At 38.4% G+C, this 27,694-nt stretch overlaps 1 protein-coding gene and 1 pseudogene across 3 annotated transcripts in view; both read right to left on the reverse strand.

Annotated features, from left to right (window-relative positions):
* Positions 1-10,203: 10,203 nt before the first annotated feature.
* The window catches only part of QSER1 (glutamine and serine rich 1), an 89,477-nt gene continuing 71,986 nt past the window's right edge, over positions 10,204-27,694 (reverse strand). For all 3 annotated transcript variants that reach the window (XM_066363654.1, XM_066363641.1, XM_066363649.1), the window contains 3 exons: positions 21,025-21,177; positions 14,724-14,819; positions 10,204-12,857 (listed from right to left, as the gene is read on the reverse strand). In XM_066363654.1, coding sequence (XP_066219751.1) covers positions 12,717-12,857; positions 14,724-14,819; positions 21,025-21,177 — 390 coding nt within the window. In that variant the 3' untranslated portion in view covers positions 10,204-12,716. The remainder of the gene's footprint in view (positions 12,858-14,723; positions 14,820-21,024; positions 21,178-27,694) is intronic.
* LOC136389660 (probable inactive 1-aminocyclopropane-1-carboxylate synthase-like protein 2 pseudogene) lies at positions 24,811-26,589 on the reverse strand (annotated as a pseudogene).

Here is a 27,694-nt window from a genome sequence, read left to right on the forward strand (position 1 = left end):
CTAAGGTGTCCCAACGAAAAACTGATGATTGATGCTTCTCATCTCTCTCCGTTCCTGTCTGTCTGTCCCTCTCTCTGACTCTCTCTCTGTCTCTGTAAAAAAAACAAAAAAAAAAAAAACAGGAAACTATGAACTATATAAAGAATTTCTTCAACCTGATAAAGGGCTTCTACAAAAAACCCAGAGCTAACATTATACTTAATGGTGAGACAAAGAAATCCACTTCTTTTCAAAATTGTAGTAGTTGTTCTAGCCAGAGTAATTGGGCAAAAAAAAAAAAAAAAAAAGAAAGAAAAATCGTGAAGAAGAAAACTACTTTTGTGCATGACACAATACTGTATATAGAAAATCTCAAGGAATCCATTTAGAAAACTATTAGAGCTAATGAGAAATTTCAACAAGGCTACAGGCTATAGACCTAATATACAAAGATAAATTCAAGGTATTTATTTTTTCTTGAATGAGCTCTGATAGTTTTATGTTCAAGAAGTTTGTGCCTGATGAGGCGACAGCACAGTGGATAGAGCATTGGCCTGGTATGCCGAGGACCCAGGTTTAAAACCCTAAGGATACTGGCTTGAGCACAAGATCATCTGGCTTGAGTGCAGGCTCACTAGCTTGAGAACAGGATCACTGGCTTGAGCATGGGATCATAGACATGACCCCATGGTTGCTGGCTTGAGCAAGGGGTCACTGGCTCAGCTGGAGGCCCCCCCTGCCCTTGGTCAAGGCACATATGAGAAGCAATCGATGAACAAGTAAAGAGCCACATGAGTTGATGCTTCTCCTCTCTCTCCCTTCCTGTCTGTCTCTCTCTCACACTTAAAAAAAAAGGAAAAAAGGTTTGTCTGTTTCTTCTAAGTTTTCAGATTTATTGGCATAAAGTTATTCGCGATAATTTATAATCTTTTCAGTGTTCATGAAAATAAGTGTTGCCTTCACACTCATTCTGAATATTAGTAACCTCTCTTGTGATTATCCTGATATAAGGTTTCTCAATTTATTTTTCTTCTCAAAGAACTTAGTTTTGGTTTCCTTGATTTATTTCATTAATTTCTGCTCTTATCATCAGTATTTTATTTCTACTTTTTACTTTGGGATTTTTTTTATAATTTTTTTTTTTTTTTTACTTCAGAGAGACAGGAGGGGGAAGAGGGAGGGGAGAGATGAGAAGCATCAACTTGTAGTTGCTTCACCTTAGTTGTTCATTGATTGCTTCTCATACATACCTTGATGGAGGGAGGTGGGCTCAAGCCAGTGACCTTGGGATCATGTCGATTACACTAGGGAACAATTTTTTTTTCATTTTCTGTTGCATGAGGTTTTAGAACTGTTCATATATATATTTCTGCATCGCTGATTCCAAATCTGAAATCCGTTTTTTGGTGCATGCTCTAGTTTTTATGCAATTTTAATTTATTTTTGTTACAGTTAATGGTTAATGACATGCATTGGTTTTTATTTTTTTTTTTTTAATTTTTTTTTTTAATTATTTTTATTTATTCATTTTAGAGAAGAGAGACACAGAGAAAGAGAAGGGAGGGAGGAACAGGAAACATCAACTCCCATATGTGCCTTGACCAGGCAAGCCCAGGGTCTTGAACCGGTGACCTCAGCATTCCAGGTCGATGCTTGATCCACTGCGCCACCACAGGTCAGGCGCATTGGTTTTTAAATTGTAGTTAAAGGGCAGTGACCCTTGAATTCAACATAACCACAAGACAATTAATGTTTTACAAACATCACTTTTACATAATTGTAGTTGTTTTTAAATGTAAAAAATTATCTGATGAAAACATACTCTTATTTTGTTTTAAGATTGAATCATGGCGGCCCTGGCCGGTTTGCTCAGTGGTAGAGCATCGGCCTGGCGTTCAGGGGTCCCGGGTTCAATTCCCGGCCAGGGCACACAGGAGAAGCGCCCATCTGCTTCTCCACCCCTCCCCCTCTCCTTCCTCTCTGTCTCTCTCTTCCCCTCCTGCAGCGAGGCTCCATTGGAGCAAGGATGGCCCGGGCGCTGGGGATGGCTCCTTGGCCTCTGCCCTAGGTGCTAGAGTGGCTCTGGTCGCGACAGAGCGATGCCCCGGAGGGGCAGAGCATCGCCCCCTGGTGGGCAGAGCGTCGCCCCCTGGTGGGCGTGCCGGGTGGATCCCGGTCGGGTGAATCCGGTCTATCTGGCTGTCTCTCCCCGTTTCCAACTTCAGAAAAATGCAAAAAAAAAAAAAAAAAAAGAAAAGATTGAATCATGGCTTTTTCGAGTAGGCGTAAATGTAAGAATAGTCCTGACACATTTTGTTATATATGTGGCTGTTACACACTTCAATGTCAAAGGCACAATATTTCATCATTTGTGACACGTGCATATATTGCCTATTTTCAGCGGTTCCAATTCGTTATTCAACTCATCCGCGAGAAGATTATAATGACATAAAAATTGGCCTCGACTTTCTGAAGTATGAGGAGCATAACTGGATCATTTGTGTGGATCTTAAAATGGTAAATTTCCTGCTAGGACAACAGAGAGGTTTCATAAAGTATCCTTGCTTTCTGTGTTTGTGGGACAGCCGAGTTTGGGAGAAACACTGGACACAGGAAGAGTGGCCAAAACATGAAGCTCTGGAAGTAGGGATGCAAATATTGTGAATGAACCTGTAGTTAATTGAGACAGGATCATTTTTCTCCCACTTCACATCAAACTTGGCTTAATGAAGCAGTTTCTTCAGGCTTTGAATAGAGAAAGTGAATGCTTTCAACATATTATTTCTGCTTTTCCTGCCTTGTCTTTCAAGAAGATAAAAGCTGGTGTATTCGATGGACCTAAATTCAAATCCTCATACGTGACGAAGAATTTGCCAGGAAGATGAATAAGGAGGAAAAAGCAGCATGGCAGTCTTTTGTGGCAGTTACAAAGAACTTCCCTGGCAACAAAAAAGCAGAAAACTATGAACTTCTGGTTCAAAGGATGCTGTTGGCTTTCCGCGACATTGAATGTAACATGAGCGTTAAGATTCACTTCCTGAACAGTCACCTTGATAAATTTCCCAAAAATCTTGGAGCTGTTAGTGATGGGCAGACTACTGCTGGAGCATCAAACGAGATTGTCCTCAACAAGTACACAAACGCAAGAGCTACAAATGCAAATTTTTGCCTGAATAGAATTTAAATAAATTTTGTGCAAATTTTATGATTAAAATAAGTGTTTTAATATGTTCTATTTTGAAATTGTAGACAAATTGTGATGTAATCATATCTTTTAGTGTATTAGTGTATTTATTGCATTATATAAATTATTATATTTTCCAAAGATGATGCCCAAGAAGACATTCTACTTCATTATGTTAAACTAAATGTTGAAAATTTTAAAGTAAGATGAAAACCTAAAATCTTGAATTGCAAAAAAACTGTAGCTCACAGAGAAAAACTAATGTCAGATTTGAGATCAGTACACTCGAATTAGGTAAGAACAAGTGTTTTTGTGGATGCAACAAAAATTTTGTTCCCCAGTTATCTGGCACTCAAACTGGTAACCTCAGGGTTTCGAACCAGGGACCCCAGCGTTCTGGTCAGCACTCTATCCACTGTGCCACCACTGGTCAGGCTTCTTTTTCTAATTTAAAGGAAAAGTTTAGGTCAATTTTAGAGTTTCTACTTTTCTAATGTGTTAAATTTTATAAAATCCCTGTAAGCACTGCATTAGCTACATTTAACGCATTTTGACCTTATCTTTTTAATTTAGTTGAAAATACTGTTTTCCTTTGACTCAGTAGCAAAGGTCTTTGGCCTGTATGTGAAGGGAGTTTCATTACAAACCTCTGAAAATCGTAGTGCAGAAGAGAGGTGTGTGTATATATAGTGTTCTTGCCTGTGGATAGCCCAGAGAGATCATTTTAAGTCAAACTGTGATAACTCTGTGCAGGGCTAGCTTTAAGCTTTTCTATGCCATAGTTGACACCTCAGTGGTTATCATGGACCGAATATTTTTGTCACACCAAACTCATTTTTGAAACCCTAACCCTCAATGTATTGGTATTTTGAGAGGATGGTCTTTGAAAGGTAATTAGGGTTAGCCTAACCAGGCAGTGGTGCAATGGATAGTGTTGGACTGGGATGCAGAGGACCCAGGTTTGAAACCCCAAGGTCATTGGTTTGAGCAAGGGGTCACTTGGTCTGTTATAGACCCCCAGTCAAGGCACATATGAGAAAGCAATCAATGAACAACTAAGGAACTGCAGCAAAGAATTGATGCTTCTCATCTCTCTCCCTTCCTGCCTGTCCCTATGTGCCCCTCTCTCTATCTCTCCCTCTGTCTCTGTCACGCACACACACCAAAAGGTAATTAGGGTTAAATAAGGTTATTAACGTGGGCAGAAACACCAGAGAGCTTGCTCTCACTGCCATTTGAGAACACAGCAAGAAGGCATACCATCTGCAAGCCTGGAATAGCCCTCACCAGCAACAGACTGCTGGGTCTTGATCTGGGAATTCTAGCCTCTAGATCTGAAAGAAAATAATGTTTTTTGTTGTTTAAGCCAACTATTCTATTACATTTTGTCATAGCAGTTAAGAGTGGTGCTCAACTACCAGTTATAGTGATGACTTTTCATCTTTTTCATTTGAATGGCAGTTTGTTTACGAGCAATATGGACATACTTTTTTTTTTTTGTATTTTTCTGAAGCTGGAAACGGGGAGGCAGACTCCCACATGCGCCCGACCAGGATCCACTCGGCATGCCCACCAGGGGGCGATGCTGTCCATCCAGGGCGTCGCTCTGTTGCGACCAGAGCCACTCCAGCGCCTCGGGCAGAGGCCACAGAGCCATTCCCAGTGCCCGGGCCAACTTTGCTCCAATGGAGCCTCGGCTGCGGGAGGGGAAGAGAGAGACAGAGAGGAAGGAGAGGGGGAGGGGTGGAGAAGCAGATGGGTGCCTCTCCTGTGTGCCCTGGCCGGGAATCGAACCCGGGTTTTCCTCACGCCAGGCCAACGCTCTACCACTGAGCCAACCGGCCAGGGCCTCTAATAGATTTTTTATTAAAGACAGAATGAGAAAGCAGGTGATGGACCACTGGCAGTTTAGCATTTTGAACTACTAAGATGCCATCTTGAAAACTCCAGACTTATTCCAAATAAACTTTTATATATTCATCCATCTGTCCAACACATTCATGGTAAGTGCCTGTTGTACAAAAGACATGCTGTTGGAGATAGAAAACTGAATACAGACTTTAAGTACTCCATATTTAACTGTTGATATCAGACATGTTTCTAATTAATCTTACACTAGTGTTACAAGATGAACTAATCGGTTCATCTTGCACTGATCGGTTTGTGTGTAATATAGCTGTTTAATGACCTGTGAGTCTTGCAAGTTAGTAAACGATAGTAAATAATATGGTTAGGCCTTTCCATTCTTACTGTTCTGCTGTACCTCTTTTTAGGCTGCCAGCAGAAGCCACTTTGTATTTCTCCTAACATTCCAATCTATCAAGAACATTAATAGCTTAAGACTTGCCTCATTTTGAGGAAGAGAAACATCCAGATTGTTTCACATAACATGTCTGTGAATAGAACTAGTTTAGTGACAGAACTGGAGCAGGAACCATTCTCCTGAATACAAACTAAATATTGTCATCTTCCCGTCCAGCTGTTAAAAAGTCCTCCCAACCTGAGGCTCAGTTTATTAGTGCTTCCGTGAAGGTTTCCCTAACTTCCCCAAGTAAATGAACTTTTCCCCCAAGTACTTTGCTCACAATAAGTATATCTACCAGAAACATTCATTTACTTTTACCAGGACTTTCATCCCTAATTATTCTATCTGGAGAGCGTCAAACCCCAAAGACAGGAATGTGAAATCCTGGTCCCTGGGCTCTCTCTACATGAGGACAAAATGTAAAATACGATGGCCACTACATTTCAATTTTTCTTAATTTTTTTTAAAAATTTTTATTTATTCATTTTAGAGAGGAGAGAGAGAGAGAGAGAGAAAGGGGGGGAGGAGCAGGAAGCATCAACTCCCATATGTGCCTTGACCAGAGAAGTGAAGGGTTTTGAACTGGCGACCTCAGCATTTCAGGTCGACACTTTATCCACTGTGCCACCACAGGTCAGGCTCAATTTTTCTTAAAATACCAGATATTCTTGTATTATACAAACTCTCAATATTGACATTTTCTCCTGATGTGATTACTACTGCTCACTATGGCCATTAATAGTTTTATTGCAAAAATCCAGTGAGTATTTTGTTTTTACCTTGTTAATACTTCCTCTAACTTTCCTTTTGTATATCCAGTTATTCATCAAATATTTAATGAAACCAGATACTGCACTGGGAATGCAATAGAGAACAAAACACACATGCATCCTACCATTAGGAGTTGACAATATCAAGTATAAGAGAGTGCACCAATCAAATAACAACAAAGTGTGATAAATGCTCACCCAGCATCTGATCTGGTCCAGTGGGTTAAAATCTAATCTGGTTAGAAGTGATGTTAAAGTGAAATCTTAAGAAATAAGAGATGAAGGAAGAATAAATAGTTCAGCTGAGGTAACAGGACTGGAGGCAAGAGAAAACATACATATATAAAGACCTTAAAGAAGTTTATTAAACCCTGACCAGGTAACTTGGTGGGTTAGAGCTTTCTCCTAAAGCACAGAGGTTGCCAGTTCGATCCCTGGTCAGGGCACACACAGGAATAGATTTATGTTCCTGTCTCTCTCCCCTTCCCTCTCTTTAAAATCAATTAGAAAAAAAAAAAAAAAAAGGTACGACTGGGGTAGTACAGTGGATAATGCGTTACTGACCTGGAATGCTGAGGTGCAAAACTCCAGGTTGCCCAGTAAAGGTACACAAGAGAGGCAACTACTATGAGCTGATGCTTCCTGCCCCCTCCCCCTTCTCCCCTCTAAAATCAATAAATTAAAAACAAACAAAAATGTTCAGGCCCTGGCAGGTTGGCTCAGCGGCATAGCGTGTGGAAGTCCTGGTTCGATTCCAGGCCAGGACACACAGAAGCGCCCATCTGCTTCTCCACCTTTGCCCCTCTCCTTTCTTTCTGTCTCTCTTCCCCTCCAGCAGCCAAGGCTCCATTGGAGCAAAGTTGCCTGGGTACTGAGGATGGCTCCATGGCCTCCAGCTCAGGCACTAGAATGGCTCTGGTTCCAGCAGAGCAATGCCCCAGATGGGCTGAGCATCACTCCCTGGTGGGCTTGCCAGGTGGATCCCGGTCGGGGGCATGCGGGAGTCTTGTCTGCTGCCTCCCCCTTCTCACTTTGGAAAAATACAACAAAAAAGTTCATTAAGACTGGGTCACATAGATGAAGGGCAACAGGAAGGAGAGACTGTACTGTAAAGGGCTTTGTAAACTGTGATAGAGTTTGGATTAAAGGCCATGAAAAGCCATGGAAAGATTGTGAAGGAAAACGAGAAAAGTAATTTTGGCTGCAATTTAAGAAAAACATTTCTATAATATCCATTATTTTTTTTGTCTTAAATGATTTTCATTGTTGTCTTATTCTAAATATGAGTGGGCAAAAGTAGGTTTACAGTTGTGAATATGCAAAATATTTGATTCTTGTATTATTTAAAAAATTTATTGATTTTTGTATAGAGGGACAGAAGGAAGTATTAATTTGTTGTTACAGTTAGTTATGCATTCATTGTTCACTTCCCATATGTGCCCTGACCAGCTCTGGACAGTGCTCTGAGCTAACTGGCCAAGGTGTATTTATTAATAATTGTATTACTTTCCATATGAACAACTATAAACCTACTTTTGCTCACCCCTGTACTTTAAGGAGCTAAGTTAAAAGAACACCTGTACTTGATTTGGATGTAAACCGTAAACTCCATGTATCACAGGTAAATTGTGAAACAAGTTATTTTTGCATCGTAACTTCTTGACTCCTGATTAACATCACAAAATAGATAAGGTTTAACAATATACTAACAGGGAACTTTATCTTCCTTTTATTTGAAACCAGTCAGTTCTAAATTATTTAAACTAAAGGATATATATATATATATATATCTCCCCTAAAATTATCAATAATCCAGATAGTTTCTATTCCACTTTGGAATATGCCTTTTAATTTGCATTTAAACATGGATATTAGTAAAATCTAGGAATTTTACTGAAAGCCACACTACATAAAAAGGCATATCCATAATACATAATCTTGTGACCCATGCCATATTGAGAACTGAAAGCATGTGTGTTAGTTAAGCTGATGCCAACACCTAGTTGAGCCCTGCCCGGCTCAGTTTCTTAGAGCAGCATCCAGATATGCAACCATTGCTGGTTAGATCTCTGACGAAGGCTACAAAAACAGATGGATGTTTCTGTCTTTCTCTAAAATCAATAAAACAAATGAAAAAAAAAAAAAAAAAAGGCCAGCACAGCATTGTTGGTTAAAGCATAATCCTGACACACAGAGGGTGCTGGTTTGATCCCTGGTCAGGGCACATATAGGAACAGATCCATGTTCCTACTAAAATCAATAAAATAAACATTAAGGAAAAAAAATTTTCTACAAGGAAAACAGAGTAGCAATATCTCCTTTTATATTTTCCTTGAGAAGAGCCAGGTTAAATAACTGAGTTTAGTTTCTCTAGGATACAAAGTATTTTTTAAAATACTAATAAAAAAGAACCACAAGACATTAACACAGCAGTGTAGTTAGTATTAAGTTTTTATTTAGGTTTGTAATGGGTAATTTGAATAATGACTGTGTTCTAAAGTATTTTGTGAAAAATACTAAAATGAATAGCAATTTCAGCAAATGGGGATATGTTACAGAATTTTAAAACATTTTTTGATCGAGATCATTGATTATATGAAAGCTTTGGTTTTTTGTTTGTTTTTGTGCAAGAGACAGAGAGAGGGACAGATAGGGACAGACAGGAAGGGAGATGAGAAGCATCAGTTTTTTGTTGCTGCTCCTTAGTTGTTCATCGATAGTTTTCTTATATGTGCCTTGACCAGGGAGCTCCAGCAGAGCAAGTGATCCCTAGCTCAAAGCAGCGACCTTGGGCTCAAGCCAGGGACCCTGCACTCAAACCGGTGACCTCAGGGTTTCGAACTTGGGTCCTCTGCGTCCCAGTCCAGTGCTTTATCCACTGTGCCACCGCCTGGTCAGGCAAAACTTTAGTTTTGAACTATGTAAAATAAATCAAGAGATAAGTGCTTTTACAACCAAAACTAACAAAAACAACAAATATGCTCACAATATTTTTACTTGAAATACTTAATGGGTGGTTTCCATACCTAATAACTTTGTTTAGGACTCTATAACATGATATATGTTCTGAGAAATCTGTAACATGATGATGGTTTTGCATAATATAATACCTGTTTTCGATTTTTAAAAAATAGAACAAACCCCAAAACATTCTGATTTTATTGTTTAAAAAATTGTTTTCATTTCAATGATCTGAGTTAGTAATAAACAAATATACAAAATTGTCTTTCACATTTCCATACATTGTATTATGGACCACTTAAAACTCAGGACTACAAATGCAGGTTTCTTTGTATCCTTAACTTCAGTTATTGTCACATAAATAAAGTTGATTTGTGAAAACATGCATTTGTGAATACAGATGCCAAAAGTTGCACATGTAAGTTAATGTACAACCAATAATGTACATTGTTCACTTGTGCAGTTTACATGTCAAGAGCAACTGACACAGAAGCAGTTACCCTGGGATACTTCACTTTATTAGAAAGCATTTTTGAGAAACAGATGGAACTACAGTTTAAAACTAAAACTGTCTTCTACAAATACAATACAAATTCACAACTTGTACATTTAAAGAAAATTTTGGAACCCAAAGCTGATTCAATAACCCTGCTGCTACATTGGTTTTATGGGGATATCTCCAAAGTCATAGGTTGGAAAATAGCTGCTCTAATGAAAATAAATATGTGTAGTAAAAGGAAAGTGAGACTTTAAAAATATGAGGAAAGTTCTGAAAATAGTAATGTATGAGCCATGTCTAATTTCCTTTTTAAAATTTTACAAATTTGAAAGTAATTTAAACATTTTCTAATTCATCTTAAATTTAAGACTTTTTCCATCTTACTAATGTTTTCTAGGCCACTTCTCCAACCATTGATCTGAACTATAAATAAAACACCAACATATGATTTTTTATATTAAATTATTTCCAGATATCTGGAGGTAGAAAAACCTAATCTTTCTTAAAAATGTTTTCCTGGGTTATGGCAACATGTGCTTTATCCTCTTTAACTCAATCTACAACCTAAAGTTATTTCTGTATTTTAAATTTCAAACTTCCTGGCAAGGAATGTGAATGCTAACCAGCTGTTTATTCAACTTCATAAAGATTTATGTATATAGTTGTCATAACTGTCCCACTTTCCCGTAAGTCCCAAGTTTGATGTCATGGCCTATGCTATGTGGATCAAATGAGAGATGATGGTACAAAACAATATAATACGGTCTCATCCAGACCGTATTATAGATTTGGCCTCTGATATTATGAAAACACTTGTTTTATTGAAATGAATACAACTGCAGTTGAAAAGAAAATGGGTGATTTTCTATAGGAAACATCTGTTTTCCATAGGCCTTATGAAAAAAATGTGGCTCGTGATTTCAAACATGTACTTCAAGATACTTCATGTATCTTGCAAGTTATGCAAGACGGCTTTTAAAAAGAAATAAACCATCAATGACTCAGGCAAGTAAGCTGGGGAGTAATGTAAAGATATATACTTTAACATTACATTAGATGTAGTTCTCTACTCTGCACTTTGGATTAAAAAAAAAAAAAAGCAATTCTGTCCAGAGTCAATAACAGAAAGAGATATGGCTGCTTCCTACTCTTCTATACTTAGCAAAACTAATTTTATGATGCTCTCACTGCTGACAGACTCTTATTTGAACTAGCAAAATGAATCTAATAGTTTACTTTTTTAAAAATAAACTGCCTAAGTAGGTTTTTTTTAACTTTCAGAAATGAAACATTTAACCCTTGAGAGCAACTTTGATTATCTTGTCTGATAAGTACAAAGATTGTTGAATTAAGTATTATTGCTTTAAAAAATAACAATCAAATAAATATGGAAGCTTAATTCAACTACTTACTTTTCATTCAATGCTACAATGTTTTATTCTCAAATCAAGCCACATGTTACCTTCAATTCTTTGCCAGTTACTGAGGTTTTTAATAAGAAGTTGGCCTCTTAATGCAAAATGAAGACAATAGCAATAGCCACATAAGCACTTATTTGGGCACTGAGCAGTAACACTGCTTTCTTGATAGGACTTAAGGCACTAAATGGTGGTAAAATAAACAAAAGTTTGATGATCCACAACTTATTTAGAATACTAAAAAAGGAGATAATTAGGAAGGACATTAAGCAAATCTTTTTCTCAAACAAATAAGGCATCCTGTTGGCAAACACAAATAAAACACAACGTCATGTAGAACCTAATACATTCACTGTCTCAGCTAAAGTACTTGACACACTAGCTAGCAAAGTAAAGAAAGCTACAATAGTATGTATAAAGGTTGGAAAGGCACCAGAAGGAGTGCTCTACCACTTCCAGTTCTAAGGGTCAGGTAAGCTGTGTTTAACACTGCATGTCGTCTAATTTTAAATTTTATTCTTTAAAATGTATAATGTGGTTAGATTTTTGTTTCAACAAATCAGTTAATCAAGTGCTAGCTAGTTTGTAAGAAATTTATTTTCATGAATCAGAAAATCATAGCAGTGTCTAACACAACCCTATTAAAAAGCTAAACTAATTTTACTACTGAATGCATATTCTGGATAACACTGAAACAAATCTGTATAAACAAAAATGGTTACCTCAAGATAGAATTCACAATAGAAATTCAATATATAACTAAATAAGATTTACTGAAAATAATGAAAAGTATAGTACAGATACATCAAACATAATTATAGCCACAACATTTTCCTTGTGAAAAATACAACTATTGCTGAAATAAAGTGTACAATTGAAAATTTCTCCAAAGGAAAAACAGTATAAAGGAAAATACTTTTCTTTAAGACAGGGAAAATAGTATGTTATTGTTTTTTTCATCACAATATAATTCGACATAAAAAGCAGTCACAGAATTGCACCAATTCCATATCCAGTTTCCTGAACATGTTGAGTAAAATAAGTTCATAAAGCAGAACACAGTTTCTGTATGTTATATTATATATTGATGATATTCTCATACAGAATGTCATAGCACACCAGATCTGTTAACATAATGTACAATACTTTCCATTTTGTGGCCAGATGTGAATGCAAACATAATTTCTGCCACTTCTCTTTCATTCTGGTGTTTAGTCAGTCAGAAGAAAATAATCAAGCTACTTAAGTGTTATCTCTCTAGCAATAAGAAAAATTATATTTAGTGCATGCTTCATCATTTGTCAAAAAACATTTCTGAAAATAAAACTCAGTTACCCAATGGTGTACAAAATAGAAAGACTATTTATTAGGATAAAAATGCAGTGGGAAGTAGGTCCATTCTGAAGGACTGACTTCCTTGGCAGCACCACGGTCCTAAAGTTAGCAGAAGTCATGATGCCAGCAAGTTCCATGCAGAAAGCAGGCGTGCTTGCAGGAGACCACTGCTTGCCATTGATTATCTGAGGCCCTAGACCCTCTCTGATCACCCTCTCTACCATTTCATTAGTGCTATAAAATAGACGGAATTTTTGTGTAAATGTTAGGAACATTTCTGCTGTACGTGACTTAGAAGTTCTCCAAATTTCTCAAATAGGTCTTCTACCCATTTTACATTTTTCATACAAAGTTGAACAATTTCTTCCTGTCCTAAATCTTCATTTTTTTTCTGCACAGAAGAGATCTAAAATAAAGAAATCGCCACATTAGCTTATACTTATCACTTTAATAAACTCTTCAGAAGGGTTTATTATCCCTGTATCCTGAATGAAAAGAGAGTTTATTAATTCACCTGTAATTACTGATCTTTTTAAAAAAAATCCATCCATGGAGAAAAATTATTTCATATAAATTTGGATGAAGTCTAATCCTAACATTTTTGGCTCCATGGAAGCATGGAAGAAGGCTAGGAAAAGTGGTTCAAACTTTCTCAATTCATTTCAATTGTGTTAAAAGCAGAATGACAAAACAGTCAATGTATTTATTGTAAAAATAGTCAACATACTTTCTGTGACCACTTTTACTTTCTTCTTTGCTAAATAGGTTAGATTTATGAATATCTTTAAATATCAGACTATTATCAAATATATCATAGCTTTGAGTAAACAACCCTTTTTAATTAAAAAACTGATAGTGCTAGTCAAAAAAGGTAGTAAACGCTGAAGAAATGAATCTTATATCCCATCTACAAAGTATTATTACTGTCATACACAATTTCTGAGCAACTTAAATTATGATACTTAAAAATTACAATTAAATTTTAACTATCATTTCTTCAAGTGAGGGCATAAAACCCCCATTTCACTACAATTAAGTGGGATAGGGCCATCATTCTAGTGATAAGGAAGACAGTGAGCTATCAGCAGTGACTAAAGTGAATTAAAACAGGCTCATACATTATGAGAGAAGAAAATACAATAAAACACTACTTATTATGGCAATGTAAAGCAAGCACTAACAAGTTAAGAACATTACCACATATAGCTCCTATGAGAAGCGGTGAGCCTCAGATTAATCTGAGTACAACGCATAACCGAGAGTCTCGGAATAATCTCCTGGTCATTATTTACAGATGAATACATCTTTTTAAATATATAATTTTTAAAGATTGTATTTATAGAGTTTACAGACAAAGGAGAGAGAGGGGCAGGGGAGACAAGAAGTTTCAACTCACAGTTGTTTCACTTTAGTTCATTGATTGTTTGTCATATGTACCTTGACTGAGTTAAGACCAGGATTTTGAACTGGCAATTCAGTGCTTCAAGTTGAGGCTCTATCCACTGTTCCACCACAGGCCAGGTCAGAAGAATAGATTTTTAAACAATTCTCTTTGAGCCCTGGCTAGGTAGTTAATTTGTTTAGTGTGTCATCCTAATACGACAAGGTTGTGGGTTTGATCCTCAGTTGTGGCACACACAACAGTCAACCAATGAATTCATAAATGGGTGGAACAACAAATCGATGTTTCTCTCTCCCCTCTTTTTCTCTCTCTAAAATCAATAAAGGAATTTAAAAAAAATTTAACTCTCTTTAACACATTTAAAAATAATATAGCTACAGTCTCTTTAAAGTTTGGAAAAACATGTATTTCTTTTTAAAATGAATAAGAAGGCCCTGGCCAGTTGGCTCAGCGGTAGAGCATCGGCCTGGCGTGCGGGGGACCCGGGTTCGATTCCCGGCCAGGGCACATAGGAGAAGCGCCCATTTGCTTCTCCATCTCCCACCCCCTCCTTCCTCTCTGTCTCTCTCTTCCCCTCCCGCAGCCAAGGCTCCATTGGAGCAAGGATGGCCCGGGCGCTGGGGATGGCTCCTTGGCCTCTGCCCCAGGCGCTAGAGTGGCTCTGGTCACGGCAGAGCGACCCTCCGGAGGGGCAGAGCATTGCCCCCTGGTGGGCAGAGCGTCGCCTCTGGTGGGCGTGCCGGGTAGATACCGGTCAAGCGCATGCGGGAGTCTGTCTGACTGTCTCTCCCCGTTTCCAGCTTAAGAAAAAATAAAAAAATAAAAATAAATAAAAAAATAAATAAATAAAATGAATAAGAAAATAATTACCTCATCTTTACATATCAGATAAACATGATATTTGTAATGATGGAGTGAATGATACAAAGCATATAACTGTATTTTCTCTGGATCAACAGCAAACTCCTATAACAAGAAAAAAGACATTTATTTCATGGAGGATCTGAGATAAGAATACTTTTATGAAAACTAAACCAAAAGTCTCAGTGGAAATTTTAAAAGTGACTTGTTTGGGCAGAAATTAGCTTGTATTAATAAGCTATTATTAACAAGAGGCTTAGTCAAAATAAGAATTTAAACTGTATTTTTAAATCTTCACTCTTTTTCCTGAAAATATATACATACTATTTCAAAATATTTAGCCATTACAGAAAAGTTTAAGCAAGTAAACATAGATGACTTATAAAGTAAAAGAATACTATAATCTCTTGGGGTTCAGAGATAAACAAAGTTAACAGAATGTTACTACATACATTTTTCCATGTTTCCTTTCATTACAACGTACATTAACGCTAATTTTGTAATGGAAGGGAATCATACTATACATACTGTTTTGCAACTATATTTTAATAACATTTTTTTTGCAAATTTTTTTTAATAAATTTTTATTTTAATGGGGTGACATCAATAAATCAGGGTACATATATTCAAAGAAAACATTTCCAGGTTATCTTGTCATTTAGTTCTGTTGCATACCCATCACCCAAAGAGAGATCGTCCTCCGTCACCCTCTATCCAGACTTCTCTGTACCCCTTCCCCTCCCCCTCTCCTTCATTCTCTCCCCCCACCCCCCATAACCACCACACTCCTGTCCATGTCTCTTAGTCTCGCCTTTATGTCCCCCCAACGTATGGAATCCTGCAGTTCCTGTTTTTTCTGATTCACCTATTTCACTCCGCACAATGCCATCAAGATTCCACCATTCTGCTATAAGTGATCCGATGTCATCACCTCTTCTAGCTGAATAGTATACCATGGTATATATGTGCCCCATCTTCCCTATCCAGTCTTTAACTTTTTTTTAACTTACTAAAACTTGGATAGCTTTCTATTTATTACATACACCAACCCCCAATATAAACGACATGACAGCAAGGATTTCTGACCATTTTTCATTGTTGTATTCTTAACACTTAGAACTGTATTTGGCATACTATAGGCACTAAAATAGTTTTTATTGAAAAATGAGTGACCCTATCTCTTCTTCTGAAAAGGCATTAATTTAGACCATACTTGAAAATGAATGCATTCCAATTTTAATAATTTTGCAGATATAGAATCAATACTGAGGATTAAACTCACCAATAAAAAGACACAGAGTAGCAGAATGGATTAAAAAAGAAAATCCAACTGTATGCTGCCTACAAGAAACACATCTAAGCAACAAGGATAAAAACAAATTCAAAGTGAAAGGCTGGAAAACAATACTCCAAGCAAATAACATCCAAAAAAAAGCAGGCGTAGCAATACTCATATCTAATAATGCTGACTACAAGACAGCAAAAGTACTCAGAGACAAAAATGGTCATTTCATAATGATGAAGGGGATGCTGAATCAAGAAGACATAACAATCCTTAATATATCTGCACCAAACCAAGGAGCACCAAAATATATAAGACAGCTACTTATTGACCTAAAAACAAAAACTGACAAAAATACAATCATACTTGCAGACCTCAATACACCGCTGACGGCTCTAGATAGTTCATCCAAACAGAAAATCAATAAAGATATAGTGGCCTTAAACAAAACACTAGAGAACCTGGATATGATGGACATCTACAGGACACTTCATCCCAAAGCGACAGAGTATACATTTTTCTCTAGTGTACATGGAACATTCTCAAGAATTGACCATATGTTGGGCCATAAAAATAACATCAGCAAATTCAGAAAAATTGAAATTGTACCAAGCGTATTTTCTGATCATAAAGCCTTGAAACTAGAATTCAACTGCAAAAAAGAGGAAAAAAAACCCACAAAAATGTGGAAACTAAACAACATACTTTTAAAAAATGAATGGGTCAAAGAAGAAATAAGCGCAGAGATCAAAAGATATATACAGACAAATGAAAAAGACAATACAACATATCAGAATCTCTGGGATGCAGCAAAAGCAGTGATAAGAGGGAAGTTCATATCACTTCATCAGGCCTATATGAACAAACAAGAGAGAGCCCAAGTGAACCACTTAACTTCACGCCTTAAGGAGCTGGAAAAAGAAGAACAAAACCCAAAACCAGCCGAAGAAAGGAGATAATAAAAATCAGAGCAGAAATAAATGAATTAGAGAACAGAAAAACTATAGAAAAAATTAATAGAACAAGGAGCTGGTTCTTTGAAAAGATCAACAAAATTGACAAACCCCTAGCAAGACTTACCAAGGAAAAAAGAGAAAGAACTCATATGAACAAAATCCAAAATGAAAGAGGAGAAATCACCACGGACATTGTAGATATACAAAGAATTATTGTAGATTACTATGAAAAACTTTATGCCACTAAATTCAACAACCTAGAAGAAATAGATAAATTCCTAGAACAATACAACCTTCCTAGACTGAGTCATAAAGAAGCAGAAAGCCTGAACAGACCTATTAGTAGAGAAGAAATAGAAAAAACCATTAAAAACCTCCCCAAAAATAAAAGTCCAGGCCCAGACGGCTATACTAGTGAATTCTACCAATATTCAAAGAAGACTTGGTCCCTATTCTACTCAAAGTCTTCCAAAAAATTGAAGAAGAAGCAATACTTCAAACACAATTTTATGAGGCCAACATAACCCTCATACCGAAACCTGGCAAGGACGGCACAAAAAAAAGAAAACTACAATGAATACAGATGCTAAAATACTAAACAAAATACTTGCAAATCGAATACAACAACATATTAAAAAAATAATACATCATGATCAAGTGTGATTCATCCCAGAATCTCAAGGATGGTTCAACATATGTAAAACGGTTAACGTAATACACCATATCAACAAAACAAAGAACAAAAACCACATGATCTTATCAATAGATACAGAAAAGGCTTTCGATAAAATACAACACAATTTTATGTTTAAGACTCTCAACAAAATGGGTATAGAAGGAAAATATCTCAACATGATAAAGGCCATATATGATAAACCATCAGCCAACATCATATTAAATGGCATAAAACTGAGGACTTTCCACCTTAAATCAGGAACAAGACAGGGTTGTCCACTCTCTCCACCCTTATTTAACGTGGTGCTAGAAGTTCTGGCCAGAGCAATCAGACAAGAGAAAGAAATAAAAGGCATCCATATCGGAAAAGAAGAAGTAAAGGTATCACATTTTGTAGATGATATGATTCTATACATCGAAAACCCCAAAGAGTCCACAAAAAGATTACTAGAAACAATAAACCAATACAGTAAGGTCGCAGGATACAAAATTAACATACAAAAGTTCATAGCTTTTCTATATGCCAACAATGAAATATTAGAAAACAAACTCAAAAAGATAGTCCCCTTCACGATTGCAACAAAAAAAATAAAATACCTAGGAATAAACATAACAAAGAATGTAAAGGACCTATATAATGAAAACTACAAAGCATTGTAAAGGGAAATCAAAAAAGATACAATAAGATCGAAAAATATTCCTTGTTCGTGGATAGGAAGAATAAATATAATCAAAATGGCCATATTGCCCAAAGAAATATATAAATTTAATGCAATTGCCATCAAAACTCCTATGACATTCTTTAAAGAAATGGAACAAAAAAATCATCAGATTTATATGGAACTATAAAAAACCCCGATTAGCCAAAGCAATCCTAAGGAAAAAGAATGAAGCTGGGGGCATTACAATACCTGACTTGAAACTATATTATAGGGCCACGATAATCAAAACAGCATGGTATTGGCAGAAAAATAAGACACTCAGACCAATGGAACAGAATAGAAAGTCCAGAAATAAAACCGCATATATATGGTCAAATAATTTTTGATAAAGGGGCCAACAATACACAATGGAGAAAAGAAAGCCTCTTCAACAAATGGTGCTGGGAAAACTGGAAAGCCACATGCAAAAGAATGAAACTCGACTACAGCTTGTCCCCTTGTACGAAAATTAATTCAAAATGGATCAAAGACCTAAATATAAGACCTGAAACAATAGAGTACATAGAAGAAGACATAGGTACTAAACTCATGGACCTGGGTTTTAAAGAGCATTTTATGAATTTGACTCCAAAGGCAAGAGAAGTGAAGGCAAAGATAAATGAATGGGACTACATCAGACTAAAAAGTTTTTTGCTCAGCAAGAGAAACTGACAACAAAATAAACAGACAATCAACTAAATGGGAAATGATATTTTCAAACAACAGCCCAGATAAGGGCCTGATATCCAAAATTTACAAAGAATTCATAAAACTCAACAACAAACAAACAAACAATCCAATAAAAAAATAGGAAGAGGACATGAACAGACACTTCTCCCAGGAAGAAATACAAATGGCCAACAGATATATGAAGAGATGCTCATCTTCATTAGTTATTAGAGAAATGCAAATCAAAACTACAATGCGATACCACTTCACGCCTGTTAGATTAGCTATTATCAACAAGACAGGTAATAGCAAATTGGAGAGGCTGTGGAGAAAAAGGAACCCTCATTCACTGTTGGTGGGACTGTAAAGTAGTGCAACCATTATGGAAGAAAGTATGGTGGTTCCTCAAAAAACTGAAAATAGAACTACCTTATGACCCAGCAATCCCTCTACTGGGTATATACCCCAAAAACTCAGAAACATTGATACATAAAGACACATGTAGCCTGACCAGGCGGTGGCGCAGTGGATAGAGCGTCAGACTGGGATGCGGAAGACCCAGGTTCAAGACCCCGAGGTCGCCAGCTTGAGTGTGGGCTCATCTGGTTTGAGCAAAAATTCGCCAGCTTGGACCCAAGGTCGCTGGCTCCAGCAAGGGGTTACTCGGTCTGCTGAAGGCCCGCAGGCAAGGCACATATGAGAGGGCAATCAATGAACAACTAAGGTGTCGCAATGCGCAACGAAAAAACTAATGATTGATGCTTCTCATCTCTCCGTTCCTGTCTGTCCCTGTCTACCCCTCACTCTGACTCTCTCTCTGTCTCTGTTAAAAAAAAAAAAAAAAAAAAAAAAAGACACATGTAGCCCCATGTTCACTGCAGCATTGTTCACAGTGGCCAAGACATGGAAACAACCAAAAAGCCCTTCAATAGAAGACTGGATAAAGAAGATGTGGCACATATATACTATGGAATACTACTCATCCATAAGAAATGATGACATCGGATCATTTACAACAAAATGGTGGGATCTTGATAACATTATACGGAGTGAAATTAGTAAATCAGAAAAAACCAAGAACTACATGATTCCATACATTGGTGGGACATTAAAAACGAGACTAAGAGACATGGACAAGAGTGTGGTGGTTACCAGGGGTGGGGCGGAGGGGGGGCGCGGGAGGGAAGGAGGAGATGGGGAGGGGGAGGGGGAGGGGCACAAAGAAAACTAGATAAAAGGTGACGGAGGACAATCTGACTTTGGCTGATGGGTATGCAACATAAGTGAATGACAAGATAATCTGGACATGTTTTCTTTGAATATATGTACTCTGATTTATTGATGTCACCCCATTAATAAAAATTTATTTAAAAAAATCAATACTGAATCTTTTGGAATGTATTCACTCTCATTTATCTGTATATATTTATATATATTGACAAAAAACTATATAAAAATATAAATACAGGCATGGTATGATTCCTTGCTTACTACCCTATTTAAAAAATCTGTAGAAAAGAAAAGGCTCTGGCCATTTGCACAGTGGATAGAGCAGTCAGCCCAGCATGCTGACGTCCTAGGTTTGATCCTTGGTCAGGGCACACATGAGAAGGGACCATCTGCTTCTCTCCTCTATCTCCCCTGTCTCTCACTCTTCCCCCATTGTAGCCAGTGGCTCGGTTTAAGCATAGGCCTCAGGCATTGAGGCCAGGTTAGTTGACTGAAATATCAGCCCCAGACTGGGGTTGCCAGGTGGATCCCAGTTGGGGTGCATGTGGGAGTCTGTCTTTCTATCTCCCCTCCTCTCACTTAAAAAAAATTTGTGAGCACTTAGGATATGCCAGATTCTGAGCTAGGCAATGGAGAAAAGCAAAGATAGACTGAATCCCTGTTCCTGGGCCAGAGCTGCTCATTCCTACCTGAAAATTTGACATTTAACAATATAGTAAAATACTTCCTTGTTTCAGTTTTTTATGTAGGAATTTTATTAACCAGAAGTAGAATTACATCAATTTATACATACTTACTTGTGCAGATTTAGTGGTTGTTTTAGAAGTCCTTAGAGTTTTCTTATTATAGGCTTTGCCATTCATTTTGATTTTGGAAATAGCAGATCCCCCACTTTTTGCTTTAGTGTCCCGAGTAATTATTGTTAGTTCAGGAAAGCTTTCCAAAGCGTTCTTTGAAATAAAGCAAAAATAATTGACATTGGAAGAAAACTAATCTATACTACTACCAGCTATTCAAATTTAATTAAAAGAAATTAAGAAATGTACACGTACATAAACACACAAATATATGTGGGGGACACTGATGGGGTGTGGTAAATATATACAATATATGTACACACACAGGTTGTTAAACATGACCAAATTCTTTGTAGCTCCTCCCATCAAGATGGGAATCTGACTAGATTTGTGGTGATCATACTGCAATATATACAAATTTTGAATCATTATATACCTAAAATTAATATAATATTGTATATCAATTATGCCTCAGTGGAAAAAATGTGGCATTTGTTTCCCCGTCCCTTGAATCTGGGTCAACTTTATGACAAACTTTATAGAAAGCAATAGCACATAACAATGTGGGCACTCCTGAATGAGACAGAAAGTTCTTTGTAGTACGCATACTGCTTTTGTGGCTTCAGGGTAGGGGAAAGAGGGACATTAAAGATACTTTTAACTTATGATGGGGTTATGTTCTGATAAGCCCATGTCAAGTTGAAAATGCACTTAATACTACCCAGCATTGTTGTTTACCCTCATGATCGCGTGCCTGACTGGGAGCTGTGGCTCCCTCCTGCTGCTCAGACTCACAAGACAGTGTCCTACCATATGTTGTAGCCCAAGAAATGATAAAAATTCAAAACTTGGGCCTTGCCTGGCTTGTGGATGTCCTGGGTTTGATTCCCAGTCAGGGCACACAGGAGAAGCGACCATCTGCTTTTCCACCCTTCCCCTTCCTCACTCTTTCTCTCACCCCCTCCCACAGCCATGGCTCAATTGGTTCCATGGCATTGGCTCCAGGCACTAAGGACGGCTCTATGGAGTTTCCACCTCAGGCACTAAAAAAAAGCTCTGTTGATAGCATGGCCCCAGATGGGCAGAGCATTGGCCCCAAATGGGGTTGGTTGCCTGTGGATCCTGGTTGGGGTACCTGCAGGAGTCTGTTTATCTCTCCTTCCTCTCACTTGGAAAAGAAGAAGAAAAAAATTCAAAACTTAAATTAGTTTCTACTGAATTCATATTGCTTTCACACCAAAAGTCAGGAAATGAAGTCAAACGATTGTAAATTTAAGTGTCTTCAAAGTTCTACCAAGTGACCACTATTAAAACTCAAACTTAGCCAAGCCCTGAGACAGGGTGAGAACAGAGGGAAACTAGAAGTGTAATGTTCCTTTGGCTTCACCACTTTTCTTGCCTCTTTTGGCAAGAAAAGCAGTGGTGAAATTAGTGTAGAACAGTTTGATGGGTTTTCTGACCACAATGATATAGTAGTTATCAATGATAATTTAATAGCCACCAATTCCAGCCCATTCTTTAAAAGCCACTGGCATATTTATGACCTTACTTACTTGGCAAGTCATCCTGACAAGAAAAGCTACAAACACTAACTGAATGATATTTATCTGCAGCTTAACTTAACTAGTTTGAATAGTTCTAAAATTGAGCTACTTATTTCATTTAATATTTTTGTGGGGTCAAGTGCTTCCATTATATTTTCTCTCCATTATATTTATTATACAGAATGTAGCTCCCATTTGAGAAACTCAACTGCAACCTTCAAGGCCACTGTTTTCCCAATCCAATATGAGCTTGCAAGTACCTGGTATTGTGAGCCTAAAAAGTCATTTTTAAAGAGATAACCTAAATTATAGGTTATCTAATTATATCTAATTGTTTTTAGATAATAAGTATAGGAGGGAACTAAGTTTCACTTAACAGACAAAAGGACCAGAGCGAGCTATCATTAATGTCTAGCTTCATTTTTAATTTGTGTTTTTATATAATTTGGTGTTTTCCATATAAAACATGCCCAGGCTTGAATTACTTTTTATAATAGATGGAATTCAAAGACCAAAAGAAAGAAAAAATAAGATCCCACATTGGAAATAATGAATGCCAGGTCAATGGAGATGAAAAGAGAAAATCTAAACAGTGTAATATAATAAGCACAAAGAGGCTAAAGATGACTGGATGTACTTAGGTTTCAGAAGAGAACAGATCATTAACTTCAAAAGGCTTTAGGATTCCTAAAATTACCAGGATCATCATGTGAAGTGGTGTTAATTATTTCTAAAGAACAGGCCTGGCCTGTGGTGGTGCAGCTGAGGTTGCCAGTTCAAAACCCTGGGCTTGCACAGACAAGGCACAGATGACAAGCAATCAGTGAACAAGTGAAGCAACTAGATATAAGTTGATACTTATCACTCTCCCCTCCCACTGTAAAATCAATAAATGAAATCTTTAAAGATATAAAGTAGGAAATATTTTATAACCTACTATTTGTAGTATTTTAAGTCAAATCATTCTAACTTTCAGCACTGTGTGTATATTGTGGCTTTGAAATACAAATTGAGCCCTAGCTGGATAATGCAGTTGGTTAGACTAGCACTGTCCTGAAGCACAGAGGTTGCCAGTTTGAACCCCAGTAAGAGCACATGCATGAACAGATCAATGTCCCGGTCTCTCTCTTTCCCCCTCCCTAAAAATGAATCAATAAATTTTTTAATTAAAAAAACAAAAAAATACAAATTGATATAAACTAAAATTATCAAAATTAGCTATAATTTCAAAATTAGAAATTGTGTTTTCTGTGAAAAAAGGATGATGAAAACTAATTTTTCATTTGCTCATCATAAACTATTGCATAAGCATAAAATATCTAATGAATCTTAAATTCCAAGTGGTGGCTTTATTTTATTTTTTATTATTTCAAAAATATTTATTAGCGTGACCTGTTGTGGTACAATGGATAAAGCATCAACCTGGAACATTGAGGTTCCAGGTTTGAAACTGCGCTTTCCTGGTCAAGGCACATATGAGAATTGATGCTTCCTGTTCCTTCCCTTCTCTCTTTCTCTCTCTCACCCTCCTCTCTCTAAAATGAATAAGTAAAGTCTTAAAAAAATTTTTTTAAAAACTATCATTTTAGCCTGACCTGTGGTGGCGCAGTGGATAAAGTGTTGACCTGGAACACTGAGGTTACCAGTTAGAAACCCTGAGCTCACCTGGTCAAGGCACATATGGTAGTTGATGCTTCCTGCTCCTCCCCTCTTCTCTTTCTCTCTCCCTTCTCTAAAATGTGACTAAATAAAAAAACAATTAAAAAAATTATTGATTTTTAGGGAGAGGAGTGAGAGAGAGAAAAGGGAAAAGGATGGAGAGGCATCAACTCAAGTATTTGCTTCTTGTGTGTGCCCTGACCGGGCAAGCCCAGGGTTTTGAACTAGCAACCTCAGCATTCCAGGTTGATGTTTTTTATTTACCGCATGACCACAGGTCAGGCTCAAGTGGTAGCTTTATTTATTTATTTTTTTTTTATTTTTAAGAGAATATAGACTTTTATTAGGAATCAAATATAAAAACAAACCCATCTAAAAAGGGATGCAGAGAGCTCCCTTTGTTTCCCTAGGTTTTCCCACCCAACCCCCATAAAAACATTCTGCCCACACACCATGGCTAGCAGAGAGTAAAAGAGGCAAGTCCTCAAAGTGTCAGATGCTCAGCTTAGGGAGGGTGCTGACTGGGTCGGATGGACCCATTTCCGGAGGAGCCCACTGCCGGCTCTGTCAGCAGGTCCATGCCTCAGTCTTCTGGACCAGAGGCCGATGACTGGCTGGAGCTGTCCAGCGGGAGGCAGACCGCGTCCTCCCACATCGTGTCCGCCAGCTGCTTCTCTATCCACTCCTGCTTCTGGTTGGCCAGTGCCTGACTGAACCGGTGCATGGCAACTTTTAGGTGGAAAGGTTTATTCGCAAAGGTGAGGCGGAACCAGCCAGGCTCCTTACACATGTAGGACTTGCCAGGGGACAGTATCAGCTTGTTTCGCTGGAAGCGATGATAAAGGAGCTGCTCTTCCTCAAATGTGCACGGGTCCAGGTACTTTTTCAAGCTGATCCAGACACAGAGGCCAGAGCCACGCCTGAGAAAGGGGACCTTCAGTGCCTTCAGCTTGTTAGTGATGTACCTGTGAGCTGCCTGCAGCTGGGAGCGATTAGCGGGCAGGTACACCTTGTCAATCCATTCTCTGTCCTGGAGCAGCCGACATAGCTTGTGCTGGGTGATGCCAGAGATGCTGTGGAGGACGCCAAAAGCATGCACGGCAGAGACCACCTCCTTGTTGTGGCTGTACAGAGCACCAAAACAGATGCCAGAGAGTCCAAAACCCTTGCTGGTGCCCCAGATCACATGGGTCCTGCTGAGGTCAGGCAAACTTTCTATGCTCAGAACACTGTGAAATGTGACAGATTCATCAAACACAGTTAGCATGTAAATCTCATCAATAATCACGCATAGGTTGTATCTCTTGGCAAATTCCAGGTATTCCTTCAGTGAGTCCCGGGAGTAGATGTCTCCCAGAGGATTATGGGGATTGATGAGCACAAGGCCTTTGATCTTTTTCCCCTTAAGCTTCATCTTGTGCAGGGCTTCCTCCAGCTTGTTCACAGTCAGCTGGAATGGCTGGGCATTCACCTCAGTGATCTCCCTGTCCAGGTGGACATGAATCAGCTCCACTTTCGCATACAGGTGGGAAGTAAAGGTGAAGCCAGCATGGAAGGGGGTGGGGGTCCGAAGGGCCTCACCTGGGTCACACAGAACCATGGACAGTGCCAGGAAGACAGAGAGGCAGCTGTTTAGAACAATCACATTTTCCGGATCAAGCTGGGTAGGTGCCTTGCAGTAGTAGGTCAGGAACCGGGCCACTTCTTCCCTCAGGAATGCTTGTCCCCTCCAGTCAGAATACTGCAGAAGGGCCTCATCGATGTAGTTCACATCTCTCCAACTCAACCTTTCAGTCATCAGGTCAGTGCAGAGCCTGTTCTCACTGATACCGAGGTTAATGAAGCCCAAGATGTTCTTGTCCTCGTGGTACTGGTCGCCTTGATAGGTCATGTAGTCCTGGAAGCTGGAGCGGTACAAGGCAGAGATGTCAATCCCACGGTTGGACAGGTCATAGCTGACGAATGCAGCTTCCAAATCACTCCGCTGGTAACTTGGTTGGTTAGGCTGCCTGGATGGTGGGCCCTGCTGCTCACCTTCTATATCATGCCTAGAGTCCAGAAAAAGGCGAGGCAGTTGGAGCTCCAGGCTACTTGTGGCCTTAGACTGTAAGACGTTGACCAGTTGGCTCATCAAGTAGACGAGGAGGACTTCCTGCTCCCTGGTGTCCTGACTGTGCCTCTGCTTCTCCAGCCCTGGGCCCTGCTGCAGGTGCCCCGTCTCCAGCTGTGTGATGTAGTCCTCTATGGTCGGCTGCAAGCGCAGGACCAGCTCCATCAGCTGGGGCTGGGGGTTCTGGCTTCTGAGGCCCTGGCCGCTCCTCTGGACACAGGACTTGTGGAGGGTGTCTGATTGGTGACTCATAGTTTGGGTCTTCACGTTGGTCTCACCATGCTGGCCTGAACCCGTGTCTCTGTTTCCACTCATCTCTTCTTTGCTTTAAAATTTTATGCCCGATGGACTTGTCCTTGACCTTCAGGCTCACCTGCCCACTGCCCTCCTCCTCACACTAAGCTTGCTCTGGTAGCTTTATTTTAATATACGTTATTAGAGAACTGTTTGGCATTTTTAAAATGTCTAGCCAAAACTGGTCATTAAGATTTAATAAATCTTGCCTGACTTGTGGTGGCGCAGTGGATAAAGCGTCGGCCTGGAAATGCTGAGGTCGCCAGTTAGAAACCCTGGGCTTGCCTGGTCAAGGCACATATGGGAGTTGATGCTTCCAGCTCCAACCCCCCTTCTCTCTCTCTGTCTCTCCTCTCTCTCTCTCTCTCTCTCTCTCTCTCTCCCTCTCCTCTCTAAAATGAATAAATAAAAAAATAAATAAATAAATAAATAAAAATTAAAAAAAAAAAAAAAAAAAGATTTAATAAATCTTTAGAAAACACAAATCTAATAACATTCTCCTATCTCTAGAAAACATGGTATTTCCCAAAGGAATATTTTACTTGAAAGCAACAGTTAAGCAGAAAAACTAGGAGTTAGTAGATCAAATTCTTAGTAATGGGCTTCTTACCACCTTCTGCCATTTTTATTCTGCCAGTGCAGGTCATTGAAGAATATAGGACTACTAGTACAGTCTGGTGTCAATTAACTTTTATTTTTTAAGATTTTATTTATTCATTTTAGAGAGGAGAGAGAGAAAGAGAGGAGGGGAGGAACAGGAAGCATCAATTCTCATATGTGTCCAGGTAAGCCTAGGGTTTCAAACTGGCAACCTCTGGTGTCAGTTAACTTTGAACTCGGTCTCAGAGCCTTAATTTTCACCTAGCTAAAACGAAGCCAATTTTCACTTTTATGTGGCGTTCAGATAAAAGAGGGATATGAAAAAGCTATACAAATTACCCTAAGGAGTTGAAAACTTATGTTCACACAAAAACCTGCACATGGATGTATATAGCAGATTTATTGATAATTGCAAGGACCAAGATATCCTTCAGTAGGTGAATGAACTGGTACATTCAGAAAG

Source organism: Saccopteryx leptura, chromosome 1 (assembly GCF_036850995.1).
Source record: "Saccopteryx leptura isolate mSacLep1 chromosome 1, mSacLep1_pri_phased_curated, whole genome shotgun sequence".
Classification (NCBI taxonomy): Eukaryota; Metazoa; Chordata; class Mammalia; order Chiroptera; family Emballonuridae; genus Saccopteryx; species Saccopteryx leptura.